Consider the following 19,091-nt stretch of genomic DNA (forward strand, 5'->3'; position numbering starts at 1 on the left):
AGTAATGTCGTTTTTGGAATTTTAAATACTTGTTTATCGTTCATCAGCTCACTGATTTTGATCGATCTCGCATTGAAACTTTGCACGCTAGATGGCAAAAGGGTGTTGCTAAAATAAAAATTTATTAAAAATTTGTTTGAATTTAATGTAAAAGGACGACATTACTTTCCAGTCTTTTTAATAGAAAATAATACCTGTAAATTACGCCAAAAGGAATGTTTCAGGACTGAACTATAATTATTAGTTCACAGTAAATGCTAATTAACCTAATGCAGTATAAATGCCCAAGAAATACTTTTTTTCTCAAAATATGAAACATAATTCATGGAGGGCTAAGGAAGCAGTCGGCGACGAGAACAAATGATTTTTCGTCGATCTAGGAGCATCTCTGTTCCCAGGCTAGACAGGACGAATTAACGTTACATTCTCCCATCGAGTAATCAAAAAATCGATCTTTCCTCTCGTCGCGCGTATGCTACGGGATTATCGGCGTGTATTTACTGGCAAAGGCTTACGAGTGTAACGTACGGTATTTATTTTACACAGGAACGTTCCATTGCGTTCCAACGTGGTTCAGTTTTGCGTTCAGCACAAAAAATTGCTGGCTAAATCTCTTTCGTCCTCATCCACTCTCACAAACGTACACCCACCTACACGTCAAACACATGCATACTTAATCACGTATCCACACACGCACACGCACACACTACCTTCGCTCTTTCATGTTAATTTCCACGCACACCTTACAGCTACGAGCGTTTTCCCGATAAAATCTACTTGGTTTTTAGAACGATTCCTCTTTCGCAGCGACCAACGGAATATTTTACAATGGCGGCAAAAACGACGAGGTTTGCCAACTGTTGGGCGGGGGGTGTCCGCTCGGGGAGATGTACGGTTTCGACGCTCTATTTTATATCACGAACGATTCGTTCACTCTTTCTCTCTCTCTCTCTCTCTCTCTCTCTCTCTCTCTCTCTCTCTCGTTGTTCGTTTTTTGTTTGTTTTTTCGTTCCATGCGCACATTTCGTTACTCGTCATTGCGGGCCCGTTCAAACATCATCGCGAACATTGGATTGAAACGCGAAATAACGGCGAAAACGCGGTGCTGGCGACGGTTTATAACGGTTACGCAGTTCGTTTAATTTTTTAATTATATCACTCCAACCCAGAACCATGGGTTTTCACGCGCGGGGGCTGCAATCGAGCGCTTGTTATTCTTTGTTTACGTATCACCGCGTATTTATCTTTCCGCTCGGATGACGGATTCACCCCACCTCGCTCCGTTCTGTCTCGCTCGCTCGCTTTCATCATCCAGCTTCCGTACGCGGCGCGTAGCGAAATTTAAACGCCCCGACAATATCCTCCGAAGAGATACGCTCGTTTTCTGCACGTCAACCCGCGTAAACCGATTACTCTATCGAGGCGAACCACGTGCGCCGGGACGATCAACGGCCTGACGCGTTCCGGCGCCATTTTGTACATCGAGTGATCGCGATCGATTCGCGAAAACATCTCCCGCTCTCTTCCTCCTGTCATCCCGCGATCCGTCGGAGGCGAAATCCCAGGTCAATTACTTTCGCGAGTCCCGGAGACGGGGGTTTCTTCGTTTCCGCGTTTGCGGTCGAGCTGCGCGGCCGCGGAGAACCGGAAGGCTACACTGGAATATTTACACTCGCTGGGATCGTCTGCGGAGCGCTGCGTATTGACCTCGGGCGAAACTCTATTTTTCTCTGCGATAGGTAATATTTAGAGATGGGTTTTCTTCGTTTGTGAACTTGAGAGTTTAAGAAGTGTCTCGAGGTTCGGCTTTCGACGCTGCGTGTTTAGGGTTAAGGGTCAATTTGAACAGCAACGCTGCGCAGACGTTCCTCGTCGGACCACTAGCACGCAAACAATCAACAATAACGACCAGACTTACTCTACACCTAATCTCTTCGCTTTTCGAGCAGCTCGACCGCTCCATACCTCTCACCTAGGTACGAAAATCATGATAACGTCGTTCAACAGCACACAGGGTGTCTCATCCGAAGCCTACGAGTAGTATTCTCTAAAATGCCTAGTGCTAGGAATGAAGTGAGATCTTTTTTTTTTTAAACAGAAAGGGGAGTAGGTCTCAAACCTCCGAAAGATGGGTAGAGCTACTATTCTTCTAAATGACACAAGATATCGACTAGAAATAATTTCATTTCTGACGAAACTCGTGCTAACAGAGCTTCAAACCGACTCCTACTTCAGGTGGGACACCCTCCATAACCGCGACACAGTTCCGACCGCCTCTCGCATACGAACCACCCTCTGGCAGCCATCGTCGCACGCTTCTCCCCGTTGAACGAACCCTCGACGATTACGAGGTCGAAGACTACGTCCGCACAGAGGACCGTCGAGTTCGCTACGCGTGCGGGTGCGTGTGCGGATGAGGATGCGTCGAGAGCGTCAGCCCCGTGGAGGAGGGCGTGGAGGTGGGTGGTGGGCCAGAGGCTGTTGCGGGGCTGGCGGACAGGTGATGACCGAAGAACGTCGGTCCAGTCGGAGGATAAGGTGGCGCTGCTGGGTGATAATAACCAGGTGGAGGTGGGACGGGCGGTGGATGATGGACGTGTGCGTGCGGATGCGGGTGGCCGTGGGTGTGTGGCAGGGGATGCTGGTGGGGGTGGGTGGCGAAGAGGAACGCGGGCGCGTAAGGCGAGGGGTGCGGCGGCGTGGTGGGCACCGTCGGGCTGTTAACGTCCAGCCCGGGATTCTGTTTCTTCCACTTGGTGCGCCTGTTCTGGAACCAGATCTTCACCTGGGTCTCGGTCAGCGAGAGGGACAGCGCCAGGTTCAGACGCTCGCAGACGGACAGATATCTGGTGGTCTTGAACTTGTTCTCCAGGGCGACCAGCTGCTCGTAGGTGAACGCTGTCCTGGCCCTTCTAGGCTTGCCGCCCGTCCCGCCGCTACCGCTGGTTCCATTCTGGCTGCCCTGATTCTGGCCCTGGCACCCCTGAGCCTGCACGCTGCCCGACGACGACGAAGACGACGACGACTGCCTCTTCTTGCAGCCCGACGACGACACGTTGCTACCACCGGCGTTGCTGTTCTCCCGGCCGGCGCTCGGGGACTCCTGATCCGTCCCCTTCATCTCCACGTCCTCGTCCTCCTCCTCCTCTTCCGGATCCTCGTCCATGTCCTCCATACCCGTGTCGGGGGTGCCCTCCTCGTCCTCTTGGCCGCTGCCGCAGGCGAACTCGCCCCGCGAGTCACCATCTGAAAAGCCACAAACGAAACAGGATCAGCGGAGCACGTCTCGCGACGGAAGATTACCGGCAAGGAAAGCGATACGGTGTTGCATGACGAAAATTGATTACACCGGGGTGGGGAGGATAAAATTGCGCGCAGGCGGGTATCGTTTTACCTTTGACGAAGCGGTAACGCGAGACCCCAGGACGCTGCTTCGCACCCTGTTTCGCGCCTCGTTGCGGGGGATACCGTGGTCGCGCTCGGTTTCGATTGGCGGAGCTCGGTTGGCGCAACCATTTGTGGTGTGACGCGGTGTTATTGCGCTGGAAAAGTTTTTACAGGGAGGGTGGTGTAAGGCTGGACGATGAACAGAGGTGGTAGAGCGAGCGATGGTTAATGGGATGCCTGAGGATGCGCTGGCTATGACGGGCGGGTCCATCTTAGGACAAGCGTTTACGATGTTATATACCGTGAAAGTATCGTAACACGTTGATCGCCACGTCACAAGGACAAACAAAATTAATTCTGAATGTTAAGTACCAAACACAATAAATTCGAATGAAATTCTTAAGCTCCAATGAAATTATCAAAAATATATACCACAATGAATGTTCGATTATGTAGCATCCAATAGCCCGGAAACAAAATTTAATCAGTGTAGACATTTGCAAGAGTATTAGTCTGGCACTCAACGCGATAAAGGGAGAAAAAGAGAATGATTTTAGAGATAGAGGATGAAAAGGGGTGCTGTAGCTGAAGATAGTTAATAAGATCTGCGATGATGCAGTGACTGCCCTTCGATGGTGAACCTACCCTTGCATCGAAGACTATAGAACCCTCCATCAATAAAACAGTACAGTAAACTCACTTCACAGGCATTCGCACCATTTTATCCCTCACATTTGATCCAAAAATAATCCTACTCCAGGCAAACAATTTTATTACTCGTGTCTCTAAAGTTTCGAGTGTTCCCCTTCTAAACAATCTTGAAAATCTTGATTCCTATTTTGCAAATCGAATCTACTCACGTCCAGATCGCCGCAAGTTCCCACACTAACGAGTTCGACACTGGATTGGTCCAATTACACTGCTATCCATGGAACGTTTGTTCGACGCAATCAGTTTAACGAGCCCGTTCGACCGCAAAGGCTCGCGAGGACGTATCGAGGCCTGTTTGTTTTTAATTTTTTGTTTACTGGAGACGACGATCGTGAAAAGGTCTCCGGAAGACTTCCGTCGGATCGACTTCCGAAACGGTGGACCGCGGCAACGAACGATTGAAACGCGTCGGAGAGAGGAGCTTCCCGGATGAAACGAGGGAAAGAGAAAGAGCGGCCAATCGTTCGCTCAATGAGAGAGGAGATTGGAGATTCAATCAGCACGCAGATGTCCCGGGGACAGATATTCCCTGGCTCCGGTCCGTGGAGGCTGGGGACGAGGGATGGCGGGGATAGGTCGACGGATAAAACCAGCGACGGAAAGAGACGCGCTGCAGGCTGATCGAGTGAGACCTGCAGGGGACGGAAGACAGACAAAGGGAAAGAAGAAGAAGTGGACATCTTCGATACGGAAATATTATTCTAAACAAATCGAGTATGCCGGGAGAAATTGTGAATTTATCGATCAACCTTTTGACAATTCTAAGCAAAGATGATTGTGCATGATTGTAAACAAAAAGCAGCGACATATCGCTCCTTGGTACTCGAAGGGTTAATTCTGGCGATATTAATGTTCGAAAGAGGGAGGAAAAAGCGACCAGAGCTCTCTCAGGTCATTTCATGAAGTGATGGAATAGATGCTAAATTGGTCACTGGATGTCGCAGGTTTTATAACTCTTGTATGTGGAATAATTGGAGATGACACCAGGCCCTGTGGGCATAGAAGGGGTGGTAGCGATTGCTGACGCTTAAGTGGTTATGAATTATAATTACTGTATGGCGTCCATCTAATACTGAATTGATACCTAGGTGAATGGAAGAGCATCTATGCATACAATATTTTTTAAAACTTGACTTACAATGGGTGATTTTTCCCTTAAGAATCATGTTCTCAAATCAGAAGAAACACCGATACATCTCCTTCTTTTGTTCCAAAAATTAAAAATAACCTCAACCATCGATTCCGACTCCCGAATTGCAAGCCTGGGTCCGAGGAGACCCAGCTTCCGCCGCGTAGGGGTTAACGAGTGTATCATCGGATTGGTCTGATCGTCGAGGGTATTGGTATAACCACGCAGATGTCCCAGGGACAGATATTCCCTGGCTCCAGTCCGTGGAGGGGAGTCGCCGGATAAAACCAGCGAAAGAGATGCGTTCAGCGTTGATCGAGACGAAGGGGGACGAGAAGAGAGGACGCAACGCGGGATATTCAGGGTTGGAAGGAGACGGTAGAGGGAAAAGACGAGCAACAGGGACGAAGAGAGTCGGGACTTTATCCGAATTGGCGTGGCTCGTGGCCCATAGCCCGCGGCACTCGTGCCTGGGGGTTGGAAGTCCGTAGGGGGCGACGGATCGAGAAGGTTTACGCCGTAATGGGATTTGTATCTCGTTAACGCGCGATCGTTCTTGCCCCGGTCCTGCAGGCTGCCCTTTTCTTCGTCTTCTTCTGTTTCCTCTTTCTTCGCCGGTTTCCGTTGTAGCGGCGCACCGTGCCCGCCCCCGCTGGACAACAGAGGGCGCCGACTGTACACGGGCGTCGATTGATTGCGTCTAATTGAATTGCGTAATTGATATTGTTCCTCGGTCGCCCCTTTTCCACGACCCTTCGTCGGGGCTTTTTCGCTCTGCAGCGGGCATTCGCGTCGGTCACCTGCGGACTCTGATTGGGGACGGGGAAAAATCGGAACCATGAATTTTTCAGTGATTTTCAAGCGACGAGTTCACCGGGAACTCGGGAGGGCATCTTTTGGGGAGGATGTTTATGAGAATTCTAAAATAGTCGCTCGCGTTGCAATGGCTACGTGTATTTTAAGAGGATGAGACACCATTTGGAAAACTTACACAATTTTTGTTAGGGAAACATTGAAGATGGTATTGATGGCAACATATGAACTTTAGGGGATAGTTTTTAACAATTCTGAAATCGCCATCAGTTAGGATTAAAGCATTAGAAGATCGTTGCTTCGATACTCAAAATTAGTTGCATCCAAGTGTCAGCACATGAGTTTCAAGTTCATCGAAACCCAAGGATTCCTTTGTAGAAAATGTGTTCAATGTGCGAAATCGCCACACTTCCTACCACAGAAGTATATCACCCATCCTCCAATCTCAATCGCTACCTCCAAGTCTTTCCTAGACAATCCTCATAAAAAATCCTCATGAACTACAACCCTGAAGCTCTACATCACCAGTTCTCCAATCTCAATAGCTAATTACCTCCAAGCCTCTCCTAGACAATCCTCATAAAAAATCCTCACAAGCTACAACCCCGAAGAGCTTCCCTACCTAACATATCCTGTACCCACAACTTCTACATGCCTCACATCCCTCCATTAAATTTCCCGAAGCCGACTCAAACCATACCTTCGAAAACGCTTTAAACGTCGTCACAGAAGCTCGAGCGGACATAAATCGCTCCCAGTCATTCCTACCGCGTGTTCCGTCGAGCATTGTCCGTTCCACGCGATTAAACGTCGAACGCATCCGTAACGAGCGGGCTCTTATCGCGTTTATCGAGCCTTTATAGCGCTAGGTCCTACAGAAAGCATTTATCTCGCTTAGATCTTCTTCGTTAAGCACGATCGCCGTCTGTGCGACGAGAGAAACGATCCTGCGCGACGCGTCCCAAGGGTGCGAGCTAAGGGCGCACAGGGGACGCGCGCGCATCCCGGACCAGTCAGGAGCACTTATTTCGGTTTTCCTCGTTAAGCACAATGACGGCCGTTTGACGGCGAGTGGCGCGATTTGGGAATAGGCTGGCAAACAGGCTCCCCACGCTCGATGGAGGATTGTGAACTTGGATCGAAGCCGAGAAACGCTAATGGAGGTACCGACGCGCGACATTGGAACTTGGGCTTCCGAGTAACGTCAGACCGATGTATTGAGTTTGGTAGATGACTTTACACGAGGTTGTAGGATTGAAAAATAGTGGATATGGGTGTTTTTTGTAGTAGGTGATTGGAGCGTAGATCGTGTTTTGAGAGGTAAAAATTAAAATTACTTCAACATTTTTTTTTTCCATACGTATTTAACGTCGCATCAACCTTTGGTTATTAGCGACTGTCTTTCATGGTTAGATGTTGATCCAAATATGTGCATCTTTAAGTAGCTGGATTATTTTGTATAAGTTTTTTTCGTGCTCCATGCTTCCTTAAAACTAGTGGGTAGTTTGTGTCGAATACGGAGTGGTTCCGTATTTTTACAGGTAAATATTATGTGTTTGATTGTTAGAATTTCGTTGCACGACGTTGCAAAATTCTTTCCAAGGTTATTCAGTTATTATAGATGTCTTTATAGCAATTATTGGGAGTAGTCATTGCAATAGAGATGCTTGAAGTAGTATGATGCTTGTAGAGTGGTATGTCGGTCTAAGTTCGAATCGGTGAAACATATGGTCACGTGTCGGAAAATATTGGTGTGATGTGGGGTGCGCCAATGGAGGGTTCGGATATTAATGGTAATTTCATTATATAGAATGAACATCTTGGAGAATTTCGAGGATATTGTACTATCACAGTACCATACGACGTCCTCGTCATAATATTTAATTGAGGGGTGTGCTACAATAATGAGGTAGCTGTAGTTTTATGGTTTTCATGTTAGAACATAATCACGGTTTTAAACCATTCCTCTGTTTTTGTGGTGCAATAAGGAGGAAAATTTGAAAAAATGGAGCTACCTCCTTATTGATGCACACCCCTCAATTGCATCTAAATATCTACAAGACAAGTCAAGACAAGGGAAGATGAGTTGTCTGACAACTCAGGGTGGCAAATTATCTTTTGGAGAAGGTTTCTAATATCTTCAAAGTTCGTTAGAATCAAAGTACCACGACATCATCTTACCCAGTTCAATACTTCACGAGTCCACCAATAACATACAACATGAAACCATATTTTAGTAACACGGGCCTCCATCAATTGAAGATGACAGCTCTTTCCGAGCCAACACCGAAAATTTAACTCAAAGGATTTATCGATAAGATCGCCCACCGAATTCTCTCGCCACCCTTTTCATCCCTTTCAGATTTGTACCGCCTCATCCCTGGCCGAGCACCCGACAGCGGACCGCGAGCAATTATCATATCGTTTCGCCGCCAAGGAACAATGCAACGCGTCCGGAACAGAACAATGTGAGACGTTACGAGTGGAGAATCGTTCCCTTAACGAGCCCAGCGTGACACCATCGTTCGTTTCGATAAGAAAAAAACACGGCGAGCGACGTTTAACGGCGCCTCCTGGCCGCGGCGCGCCGGTAATTACAATTTTTCCAGAAATCTAGCGGAAAATCCGCGAGCTTTCGAATCACCAAGCGAATCCAAACGCGAACGGGGAGGGGGACGAGAGTTTCTCCGAAACGGGGGTGCGCGCGCGAGCCTGGGAAGGGGGGAGAGCAGGGTGGGCGCGACGCGGAGGGAGAGAGAGAAGTCATTATGATGCAGAAGAGCCAATTTTCTGGGCGGCTTGGCGCGATGCGACGCGATACGCCGCGATGCTGCGCGATTATCATAACAACCGACGATATTATTCCGTCGCCGGATTTGCCATTCGAGCGAGGGGGGGTTTGGCGAAGGACGACTCTGCCAGCGGTCGAAACGGATTTCGCCGATCAGGCTCTGATGCACTTTTAATGGGGGGTGGGGGTGGGGTGGGGGGGAGGCCTGACCACCCCGGGAAGATGGATGGCCGGAGAATCGTGTAATCCCGATTTCATCGCCACGATCGATCCCTGGCCGGGTCGACTCCGTACGATTCCACGTCTTTCGAAGATTCCTGCAGCCAATGAAGGTACAAGCACGGAAATCGACGAAACTTGACGAACAGTTACGGGGTTTTCGTGAAACTTCGCGTTAACTTTCACTATTCTCCCATGAGAATCTGCTACGTTTTGACTTTAACTCTTTCGTTTCGAGCGCCATGTTATTCACGAGATGACCTGTGGGTATATGATACAATCAATCCCATAAATATTCGTACTCTCTACCTTTATTGAAGGAGTTTGACTAAATCAAATAGCAGTTTTGATATTATCAAATGAATTTTTGTATTATACATATGTGTATGAATAAGCTTATACAAACATACACTTGGAAACATCAAACCTGTAGATGCCTATATTACCTACATTTTTGTGAGCCTTTTCATATTAAAAGTGTAAATTACACTTGTCATATTGGTGCAACGATCGTTTTATTCAGCACAGCTGTTATTTAAGACTTAGGAAAACGTGTATACAGAAACCACGCGCACTGTGCAGATTTCTGGCGCGCGCTTCCGGTCAGTGACGGTGCTTCCACGGACTGGACTGGCGAAGCGAAAGGGTTATGCAAGCAAATCCATCAGTGTATCCAAGCTTGTATCGTTTTTAAATCACGAAACGTTTGAAACAAATAACTTACGAATTATCAAGAAAAAGTATGAAAGTTCCGAGGTAATGTTTCGACATAATAAAAAGAAACAAATTTTTAGAATATTCCTTTAGATGAATTAAATGACTTTTAATGAAAACAGAGCAACTCTCATTTGATACATTTTTCAGTATCCAACTGCTTAGATACGCGATTAAAAGGTCTTTCCTGCCGTGAAACGACCACGATTAAATTTTAAGAAAAGAGTCAACACTCCCTTTCTTGTCCTCCGACCCTATCAGTCCTTCGCATGTTGATAACTGACCGTAGGAGATTCTTTGTTTGTTGCTCGAAGAAGTCCCGAGCGCAGCACTCGGTTGATTTCGTTTGCAGCCAGTGTCCCGTACCGGGATAAAGGGACGATAATGATGGGGTTCAAGGACTGGTTAACGCAGATTAGCGGAGCAATTTGTCACGCTCCGACAGGCCACCCTCGCGAGTCCCCCCACCGCTACCCCCTTCGCCCTTCCAGCGACTCCTTCGCTCTGTTTCTACGTGGCTTCATCTCCCTTCCACGGGATCCTGGTTCCTGCCGGCCTTATCGGCGGACGGGGATTTTTCCTCTTATCTGTCCGCCAGACTCCATTAAATTCGAGAGTCAACTGTGAAATTGGGATCGGCGCGGACCGACTACGGATTCGATCATCGCGAGGAGATAAGCTTTCCGCGGCAGATGCCTCGACCGATCCGCTCGTACGCTGGGAGGAATTTAATAAACGATCGAATCGTGTTAGTTTTACTTTGATTATCGTTCCTTGGGTGGAGAACTCGTGGAGGATGGCGTTTAAAGATGAGGAAAGGTGGTTCGAATAGAGTTTCGACTGCTGATCGACACGTCGGGGGCGGTTTAGCTAAATTTTCCCAGAAAATTGAACACTGTTTAATTTCTTCGTTTCTTGCGTTTGGTATCGAAGACTTCAAATAAGATTTTAAATTAAAGATAGTAATGTGATCAAATCCGACTTGCTAGTATCGAGGATCGAGTAGCTTGAAAAAATGGCCCCTAATCGAGTGCATACACTAATATAGTTGAAGCATTTTCTAGGTACATTGATTTCAGTGGAACCTAGCAGAATTAACGCTAACCAGACTTTATGCGGATTGCCATAGCGACGTTACTGAGCCGTTCACTGCACAAATCGATTAACTCCACTTATTTAATAATCTTAAATTTAAGTGTCAAAGCACTTGGTATAGCCATAACTTTTTATATTTATAATAACTCTCCTGAGTAATAAAAACTAACACCATTAAACGCCAAAAGTTGTTTGCCCATTGAATGATAAATAATTTATTTCAAAGGCCATTTCGTCTCATTTCTTAACTCTTTGTTTTATGGAATTAATCGATTTGTGCAACGCACGGTTCAATTACTAATCTATGTTCCTTATCAAAAATCATATCGACACACCAATACAGTCCGCAGTGCATACACAAAGTCTCCACTAAACAGTGCTTCTCGTATCTCTGAAAAAAGTGATGAGAGAAAGGTCGCTTCCCCAGGTCGACATGGAACATTTCAACGAATCGTCGCAAGCGACCGGACAGAGGCGTCATCGACGTCGACATTTGGTGACTATCTTTCCCGTGTTCCCGGTAATACGTCCTCATCGTCACTTTCGGAGGAGGATCACCCGTCCGCGCGAATAACTCCGAAACGCCAGAAATTGCGCGTCCGTCGGGGAAGAGGCCATCCTTCCAGCGTCTAAAGTTAGAACGAGGAAGAGAGGGCTGCCGAGGGACCATAACCGGCGCGCGCGCGCTCTGAGGCGAAAAAATATCGTTCAAGATCACCGTGATCGCGGGAGACGAGGCCCATATGTTCGCGGTAAGAGAGCCAAGGAAGAGGGACCGTGTTTTGGCGAACGGTTACGACGTCGGAGGAGGAAGCGAGGAGGAAGCAATAAACATGCGAGCCCGAGGTTTTGGCAAGAAAAAGCCCGGAGGATTAGGGGACTTCGCGAGCTATCAAGAGACCTATTCGGAAGCAACAAATCCGGGAAGATTAATCGCTGGCCCGGGTCGGGAACGTCTCGATGAAATTAGCGTCAATCGCTCAAGTACATTCCGCCTATCAGCTATGGGACTATTGGCAGGTCCCTGAATTGGCAAACGCGCAAGTTGTAGTATGCAGAACACTGTGATGGAGGCTGGGAGTCTGTCAGAGGAGACTCTGTGGCACGAAAGGTTGACAAATCTGCTTTCGGGACCTATCGAGTCATCGTTTCGTAGATTCTGTGGTTTCACCGTTGACGACTGAGTCAAGATTTGAGGCGTTGAAGGATGAACCATCATTCCTCGTGTTAGAAGTAATGCTGTCCTTAATGATAGCTGACTCAATCATGATTAAGTAATTGAGTCTATCAGGAGTAATTGCGTAGTTCAATCTGTTCATAGTACCTTCTTATAAGACCCCATTTCCTGGCAACTTCAGCAACGACAGAATGAAAACTACCTATCAATCTACCTAGAGTTCCCTCTGCTGACGTCTAATGGAACTGGCGAACCTACTACCTAGGTTCATAGCAAGGACATTGTTTTATCTAAGAACAATGGCCCGTTAACCGTCACATACTCCTACTACTACCCAGAGCTAGAAAGATTGTCCTTAGATGGAGATCGTCATACCAATAACAATGCAATCAATCATTTCTTCCCGAAAAACCATTTCTGATAAAAATACTAATAGGTGAGATCAACCTTTTGCACTCGAGGGGTAACAGTCTTTGTTTCTCTAATATTTCGTTGAATCTCTCTTCATAGCGATATTCGTTCATAAATAACTTCATAACTTTTGAAATGGTACACTCTGAAGTAGTGGTAAAATATTTCATATCATAACTCTCCAATCGTGGTTTAGTTATCTAAATTGTTAGTTGCCTGTAATGAAACTGTCGTCGAGTCCAAAGGGTTAAATTGCATCCAAGAACAATCTCTCCAGATCTCCCTCTTAACCAGTCAGCTGTGACCGACGAGTATACTCGTAATGGAGAAAAGGCAGTATCTTGTGTCACGACGAGTATACTCAATTTAATTGTCATTGGTTATTTAAAAATACGTTTCACGTATTAATTCGAGTAGCAAAAGTATAAATGGCATGAATTTTCGGGACGACCTAATATATAGTCGTCTCTGCGATGCAATATTACTCTGTGTTTGACGACTGTACCTGTCGCAGCTTGATTCTTACGACACACGTAGGTGCGCGCTCTGAAAAGAGGAGGCCACAGCCGACTGGTTAACGAATAATCCCGCTGTATCTACCATAATTCTACGTTACAGTCTCGTCTCCGTAATCGGTCGACGTATCATCGAGAAGAGCAAAGATTTTAATCACCTTCGTGCACGCTATCGGCCCGCCGATGTCGCCTATGCTGATGGGTGCCGTGAACGACGCGGCCGCCGGTGAACTTATTCGGGTCCAGGATATTCTCGACGGAGAACGCGAGGCACCTCTTCTTCGCTTGAACGGTGCTGGCGGTGGTGGTGATGCTTCCTGTCGCGGTGCCAGTAGTCCTGGCCCCGTTACCGGAAGTGCAGACGGTCATCACCGTCGAGGCCGCCGCCGCGTGGGCGGCTATATACACAGGAGTCCCGTGGCCAGGCGTCTGGCCACCGCTCTGAACACAGGAGAAAGGATGCACGCCGCGATTCGCGAAAGGGTTGAGGAACTGATCGGACCCCGCGCCTCTCGACGACGGGGCGGTGAGATCCACGGGGCTGCTTGGGTTACTCTCGTCGGCTTCGTCGCGGCATACGTCCACCTCGACGTCCTCGTCCTCCTGGTAGTTTCCGTTTCGACTGCCAGGATGCATCTCTTCGTCCTCTTCCTCCTGCTCCTCGTCGTCCTCCTCGTCCTCGACGATGTTCCTCCTCGGCGTGACGTTCCTCTCGTTCTCGGGCTCGTCGTCATCCTCCTCTTCCTGCTCCTCCTCCTCGACCTCGGTGTCCATCCTCTTCTCCCTGACCTGGCCGTCTATCTCGTGGTAGTCCTTGTCGACGGGCCGCAGGATCGGCGAGGTCGACGGCGAGTGCTGCTGACGCGCGGCGTCGTAGCGCACGAAAGGCTCCGCGGCGCGTACGTGGATCAACACGTGCCTCCTTTCTTGAGGCAGCGACAACCCGGCACGCATATCGGCTTCCTCGCGCGGTAGGACGACCGGTCCCAACGGCGACACGGTCCTGCCTTCCTGCATCCTCCACATAACCCCGCCGTTCTGTCTTTACCTGCCCTCGCGACGCTCCATGCCGCGTACGAGCACTGTCCTTTGCACAACCCCGTAGACCCACCTCAAATACCTGCGTCCAGGAGCATCCCAACCGGTGGCATCACTCACACCGCGGACATTCTCACTCTACTCCCTCATCGTCACTAATCCTTCACTGTTCCAGTTCGAATCACTGTTCCTCCGGATCGTTTCCCAGCACCGACGGGTCGTCGCGGGTTCTCGCCACTGTCGGCTGCTGCGTTCGTTCACTGAACTCAACTAAACACTGGGACAACAACAGACCCGCTCTCACCGGGTCAAGAGAGATCAGCGTGGTCGCGCGATTAGCAGTGTCTTTGGTAGGCAGATGCCGCGCGCGTCCCGTGAAAGCTGCTCTCGGGGCTTGCACGTAGTGCCATGGTGGCTGAATAGGCGGTATATCGGCGTATTATTAGTACCGAGGAGTCGTCGTAGGAACGTAGTCGCAACGGCGAGCGGGATCGTGAAGCGGGGGTGGGAGCAGGTTCCGCCCACCGGGGGCGGGAACAACCCCCCGGCAGCTTACCAGAAAGCTCGACGGTAGCTCGATGGGGCGTGGACGCGCTTTCCGCGGGGGATGCGCGCACACACGTGCTACCTCTCGTTAGTGGCGGTCTGTCCGTGTGGGCGTCGGGGGTTTCGCGTTACACGCTCGCGACGATCCACCCAGACAGAGACGACGGGGCTGAATGGACAGGCACGAACACGTAACCGGGAGCCCGCGTGCAGACGTTTCGCGGCCCCACGAGCGAGCTTTCGCCAGATACTCGGGTATGTACACACAGGGTCTACCTTGCCTCCCTCTCTCTAGCCACGTCCCGCGTCCCCTCCGACCCCCCCCCCCCTCCCGATCCATCCGGCTAAAGTGGTTTGTCTTTGATTTAACCACCACCGCCACCGCCGCTGTCGATGGAGGAAACGCTTTTCCCTCCACGCACGTTGCCATCGTTCAACGTTTTCCGAGGATGTGTGGAGAAGTCGCGCAGTGTTCGTAATCGCGAAACCGTCGGGTTCCGTCGATGATCTCGGGGGCTCGGGAGGCGGCGCATCAGGATCATTGTGTACAGTAATCGTGCCGGGAGTATAATCACGAGGTCTATGGCGGTCATACGTTTTTAAATAACCAATGACACCGCGATTCTATCTCTATCCAGCCGCGTCTCCTTCGCGTCTTGCCGTCTCTCTGCGTCCTGTTCGGCTCAGGGTGGAGGCCAAACAGGACCAATACAACGGTCGATGGATAGAGAAGCCTGCAGCTGATGCTGGCGGCGTTACTGGTAGTGCCGGTGCTGTTGCTGCCACCGCCGCCGCTCTTAACTCGGCGCACGGATATTGTTTACCCGACCATTTAGGTAATTGCTGGCCTACCGCCCTGCCAGCCAATCGAACGTAACCGGCGGATGAGCCTGCAATACCGTGCCCTCCCTCGCCACCCCTGGCTATCTATCCCTCTCTACAGCCGCGGTCACTCTTTCCACCCTCGACGCGATTTTTTCGTTGTTTCTCCGTCCATCGAGAGTGTACTTCGATCGTCATCGAGCTGGCCGAGGAGCCAATCGCTCGGCTCCACGCCGCGATGATCGATTCTTTCAAGGGGCCTTCTTCTTTCGCTCTACAGCGACACGTTGTCCGACAGCCGATTTTAATGCGAATCGAGAGGCCTGACGTAAATTCCTGACACTTTTGCTGTTGATCGATTCGGAAACAGCACGCAACTTGGAATAACATTGATTACAACATGTGGGGTTAACAAATTTAGAGATTTAATTGTCAGTTTTCTATTCTCAACAAATATTTTTAAAAATGACAGAGATACTCCTCAAAGTACGCAATTCTATCAAACATGCGATAAACTTTCGCTGTAAGTTTAGTATCCACACAAAAAATTTTCATACGTTGTTTTCTTTTTGCCTCTCAAAAAAAAGAAATATTCTCCGTTTAACCAGTCAGCTGTAGCGTTCTCTTTTCAGAGCGCGCACCTACGTGTGTCGTAAGAATCAAGCTACGACATGTATAGTAGTCAGACATAAAGTAAATGACGTTGAAACATTGGATCGCAAAGACGGCTATACATTAGCTCGTCCCAAAAATTCATGTCACTTATACTTCAGCTACTCAAATTAATACGTGAAACGTATTCTTGAATAACCAACGGTAAATAAATTTTACGCACGACGAGTATACTTCAATCTACTCCAATCTAATATAGAAACACGTTTCCGACACCTCGAAGCTTCGCGAAAATTCGAGGAGAGTAAGGTCCATATTTTTCTTTCTTTTTTTTTTTTTTTTGTTTAAACGGCTAGAGCAGAGGGCGCCCTCAGTAGGAAAGGTTACGCAAACGCTCCCGCAGGAACGATCCAATTAACGACGGGGACGGCGAGAGGATTCGATCCGGCCGTCTTAAAATTGCGTAATTCCCCGGGAATCTGTTATCGATCCTCGTTGGCCGCGCGTGTATCGCCGCGGCTCGCGTAATCGAGAAGCAGACCGCGGGGGCCGCGGCCGTCCAATCTCGCCGCGTCAAAGAAAAGTAACGGAATAATTCAGGGAACGCGATTGCCCGCTCGAAATATCATCGCGTTTCTGGGTAAGTGTCTGAGAAGCGACGAGCAGGCGTGTCGGAGCGCTCCCGGGGAGCAGATGGTGGCTCCGGTTCCTTGAATGATTAATGCACCCCCGGAGTCTTTTATTCCCGATTCTCCGTCGTTAAATTTAGAGACCGAGAAAACTGCCACCCCCACCCGTCGCCCAACCCCCCTCCTCCCCCCTCGACCGCGGTTAATAAGCTGCGAAGCTAGGAACATGCCATCGACTTTTCGACGCGTAATAGGTTGGTCAAAGTGATGGATGGCGCGCGCGCGAGCGCGCGGGGAGGGGTGGGAGAACGAGGAGGGTAGTAGAATTAGAAGAATTTAAAAAGAGAAACTTCGAAAATGGAAAGGATGAAATAAAATTAATAGTGACGTGACTCGATGATGGAAACGGGATAGTTGCGGTGTTCGGGGCAGAAAGAGAAGCTTTGAAAATGGAAAGGGTGAAATAAAATTAATTTATGATTACTAATGTACAAAGAACTAAAAGAATAATAAAAAAAAATATAAAATAAAGTACAAGAACATTTCCGTTATGTTTATGTTTATCACTCCAAACGCCTTGACCGAGAATTGAAGACCACCTGAGCCTACACAATGAGATAAAATGGCCTCCAACCTTCCCCCGCTAAGTGTATTCTTCTCACTCGCGAATACTATATGCATTCGCACAATCTGGAAAAATTTTTCTCTACGGTGAAAACATGCTCAAAGCATCTTAAAACTCGATGATCAGTTCATGGAAGAATAAAATTTGAGAAACAACGTTACATACTCGCTGTAGTCTCGTCAAGCAGTTTGTGGTAGACAGTCAAAGAGCGCATCGACGCCAACGGCACGCGTGGAGCGGCGGGCAGCGTTGTCGATGTAAATTTTTAATTAAGCTTCGGTGGCCGGCTGCAAATTGAGCTGCAGTCGGCACGCCGGTATTCAATGCAGTAAATGCACCGTGGGCGGCGCGCGTGTCATTTGCGAATTAAATTAATTTGTTAGTTCTTATGCGGTGGTCGGGAGAGTCGGGCTGAAATAAATTTACGATAATGCTCATTAGCCAGCCGCACGAGTTCGCGCGCGCGCGCGCACACGTGAAAATTAGTCGTTAGCGGTGCGGTACCGCGATGGCAAATCATGGTCGCAAGAGGAGCGACGCGATTACGAACGCCTGCCGCCCCCGAAACATCTGTACACCGTGTATTAGGTTGAACCACATAAAATTACCAATGCCAGATCGATCGAAAATTGGCCAGCATTAATAAAGTGACGTACAGAGTGATTCGCGATGGACGAGTTATAATTGCGCCGTTCGCTGCGCGAATCGATTAACTTTACCGGTCTCATAAAAATTATATCATTACTGACAATTATTTTTTGGCTATTCTTTCTTATTAGTTTTATGTACCGTTAGATGAAAGCTACATCTGTATTTATGCACTCCACGATATTTATTTAAATTTGTATTATAAAGGGAATTTTAAAATACAATGTACATTATTTCGTAGCATTTCACATCTTTTTGTTTTATGGAGTTAATGGATTTGTACAATGAACGGCTCAATTGAGATTACTTTAAGGTTAACTGAGGTTTTTTAAATGGGAGGATGTGTTTTTAGTGACGTGACGTCAAGGTAGGCTCAACGACGTGGGGAATATGTGACCTTGGTTACGGAAATTCACAGGTCTATTTTTCTAGGGGATCGGTAGCCTTGACCCATAATGGCTACCTTAGAGTGATCAAAAGTGGTCTAGATAATGGTTGGAAGTTGATGAAAACGTCAACACGACTAAATAAAAATGTCGTGACGGCATGGAAGTCTATAACAGACATCACTCGCTAATCCTCTTTGTCTCTCACCATAGGCTACCATTTGCCTAGTATTGACATTAATTCTTTCCTTTCAAAGTTCAGGAAGTCTCGACTGCCGTTTGCCAAGTTTCATGTTTGAGTTCATCAAGCTATTTCGTAGCTGGTGCCTGTGCTCTTGGTGTTAATTCCTCGCGCCCATAAGCTTCAAATTCTTATTCGATATTTCAGACCATCCGTGCATCACAAGGACGTAAAAAACAATAGTGAAAGTGGTGTTCACCAAGTAAATTCGTAGATCAAAACCTAGTGATCATCGACAAGAATAATAGGGATTCTTCCAACTCCTTAACCCTTTCAGACGTGAATTATTTCTTTTTCTCGTAATTTAATTTTTAGGGTTACCTTGGACTAATATTACTATGGAAAAAATAAAAAACAATTCTAATAGTGTAGTTTTCGAGCAAGACTGGTAATTTTTAAATTTTGTGTCCTCGATTGTGGACGCCATGTTTGAAAGGGATAAACACACTGTTTACCTCCCAAGCATTCGAATTGACACATTAGTGGTAGTCACTTAAGCCATCCACCGATCTGCAGTTTCTTTTCGCATCGATCGCGTCCCAGATCTAAATTGATTCAACGATTCTAACATCTCAATCGTAG

The 19,091-nt window shown here is 48.1% G+C and overlaps 1 protein-coding gene across 1 annotated transcript; it reads right to left on the reverse strand.

The window, feature by feature from the left end:
- Positions 1-311: 311 nt before the first annotated feature.
- LOC128893409 (homeobox protein Nkx-3.2-like) lies at positions 312-14,358 on the reverse strand. Its single transcript, XM_054154318.1, has 2 exons — positions 13,121-14,358; positions 312-3,246 (listed from the first exon to the last, which is right to left on the reverse strand). Exons 1-2 carry the CDS (start codon positions 13,986-13,988, stop codon positions 2,390-2,392), a joined length of 1,725 nt encoding a protein of 574 aa, XP_054010293.1. The 5' UTR covers positions 13,989-14,358; the 3' UTR covers positions 312-2,389.
- Positions 14,359-19,091: the final 4,733 nt, after the last annotated feature.

The sequence above is a fragment of the Hylaeus anthracinus genome, unplaced genomic scaffold (genome assembly GCF_026225885.1).
Source record: "Hylaeus anthracinus isolate JK02 unplaced genomic scaffold, UHH_iyHylAnth1.0_haploid 27452, whole genome shotgun sequence".
NCBI classification, from domain to species: Eukaryota; Metazoa; Arthropoda; class Insecta; order Hymenoptera; family Colletidae; genus Hylaeus; species Hylaeus anthracinus.

Coding starts and splice junctions, on each gene's coding strand:
- LOC128893409 (XM_054154318.1), bottom strand. CDS start 13,988: ATGTGGAGGATGCAGGAAGGCAGGACCGTGTCGCCGTTGGGACCGGTC. Junction 3,247..13,120: donor GGCCGATAGCGTGCACGAAG/GTGATTAAAATC, acceptor GTGGCTTTTCAG/ATGGTGACTCGCGGGGCGAG.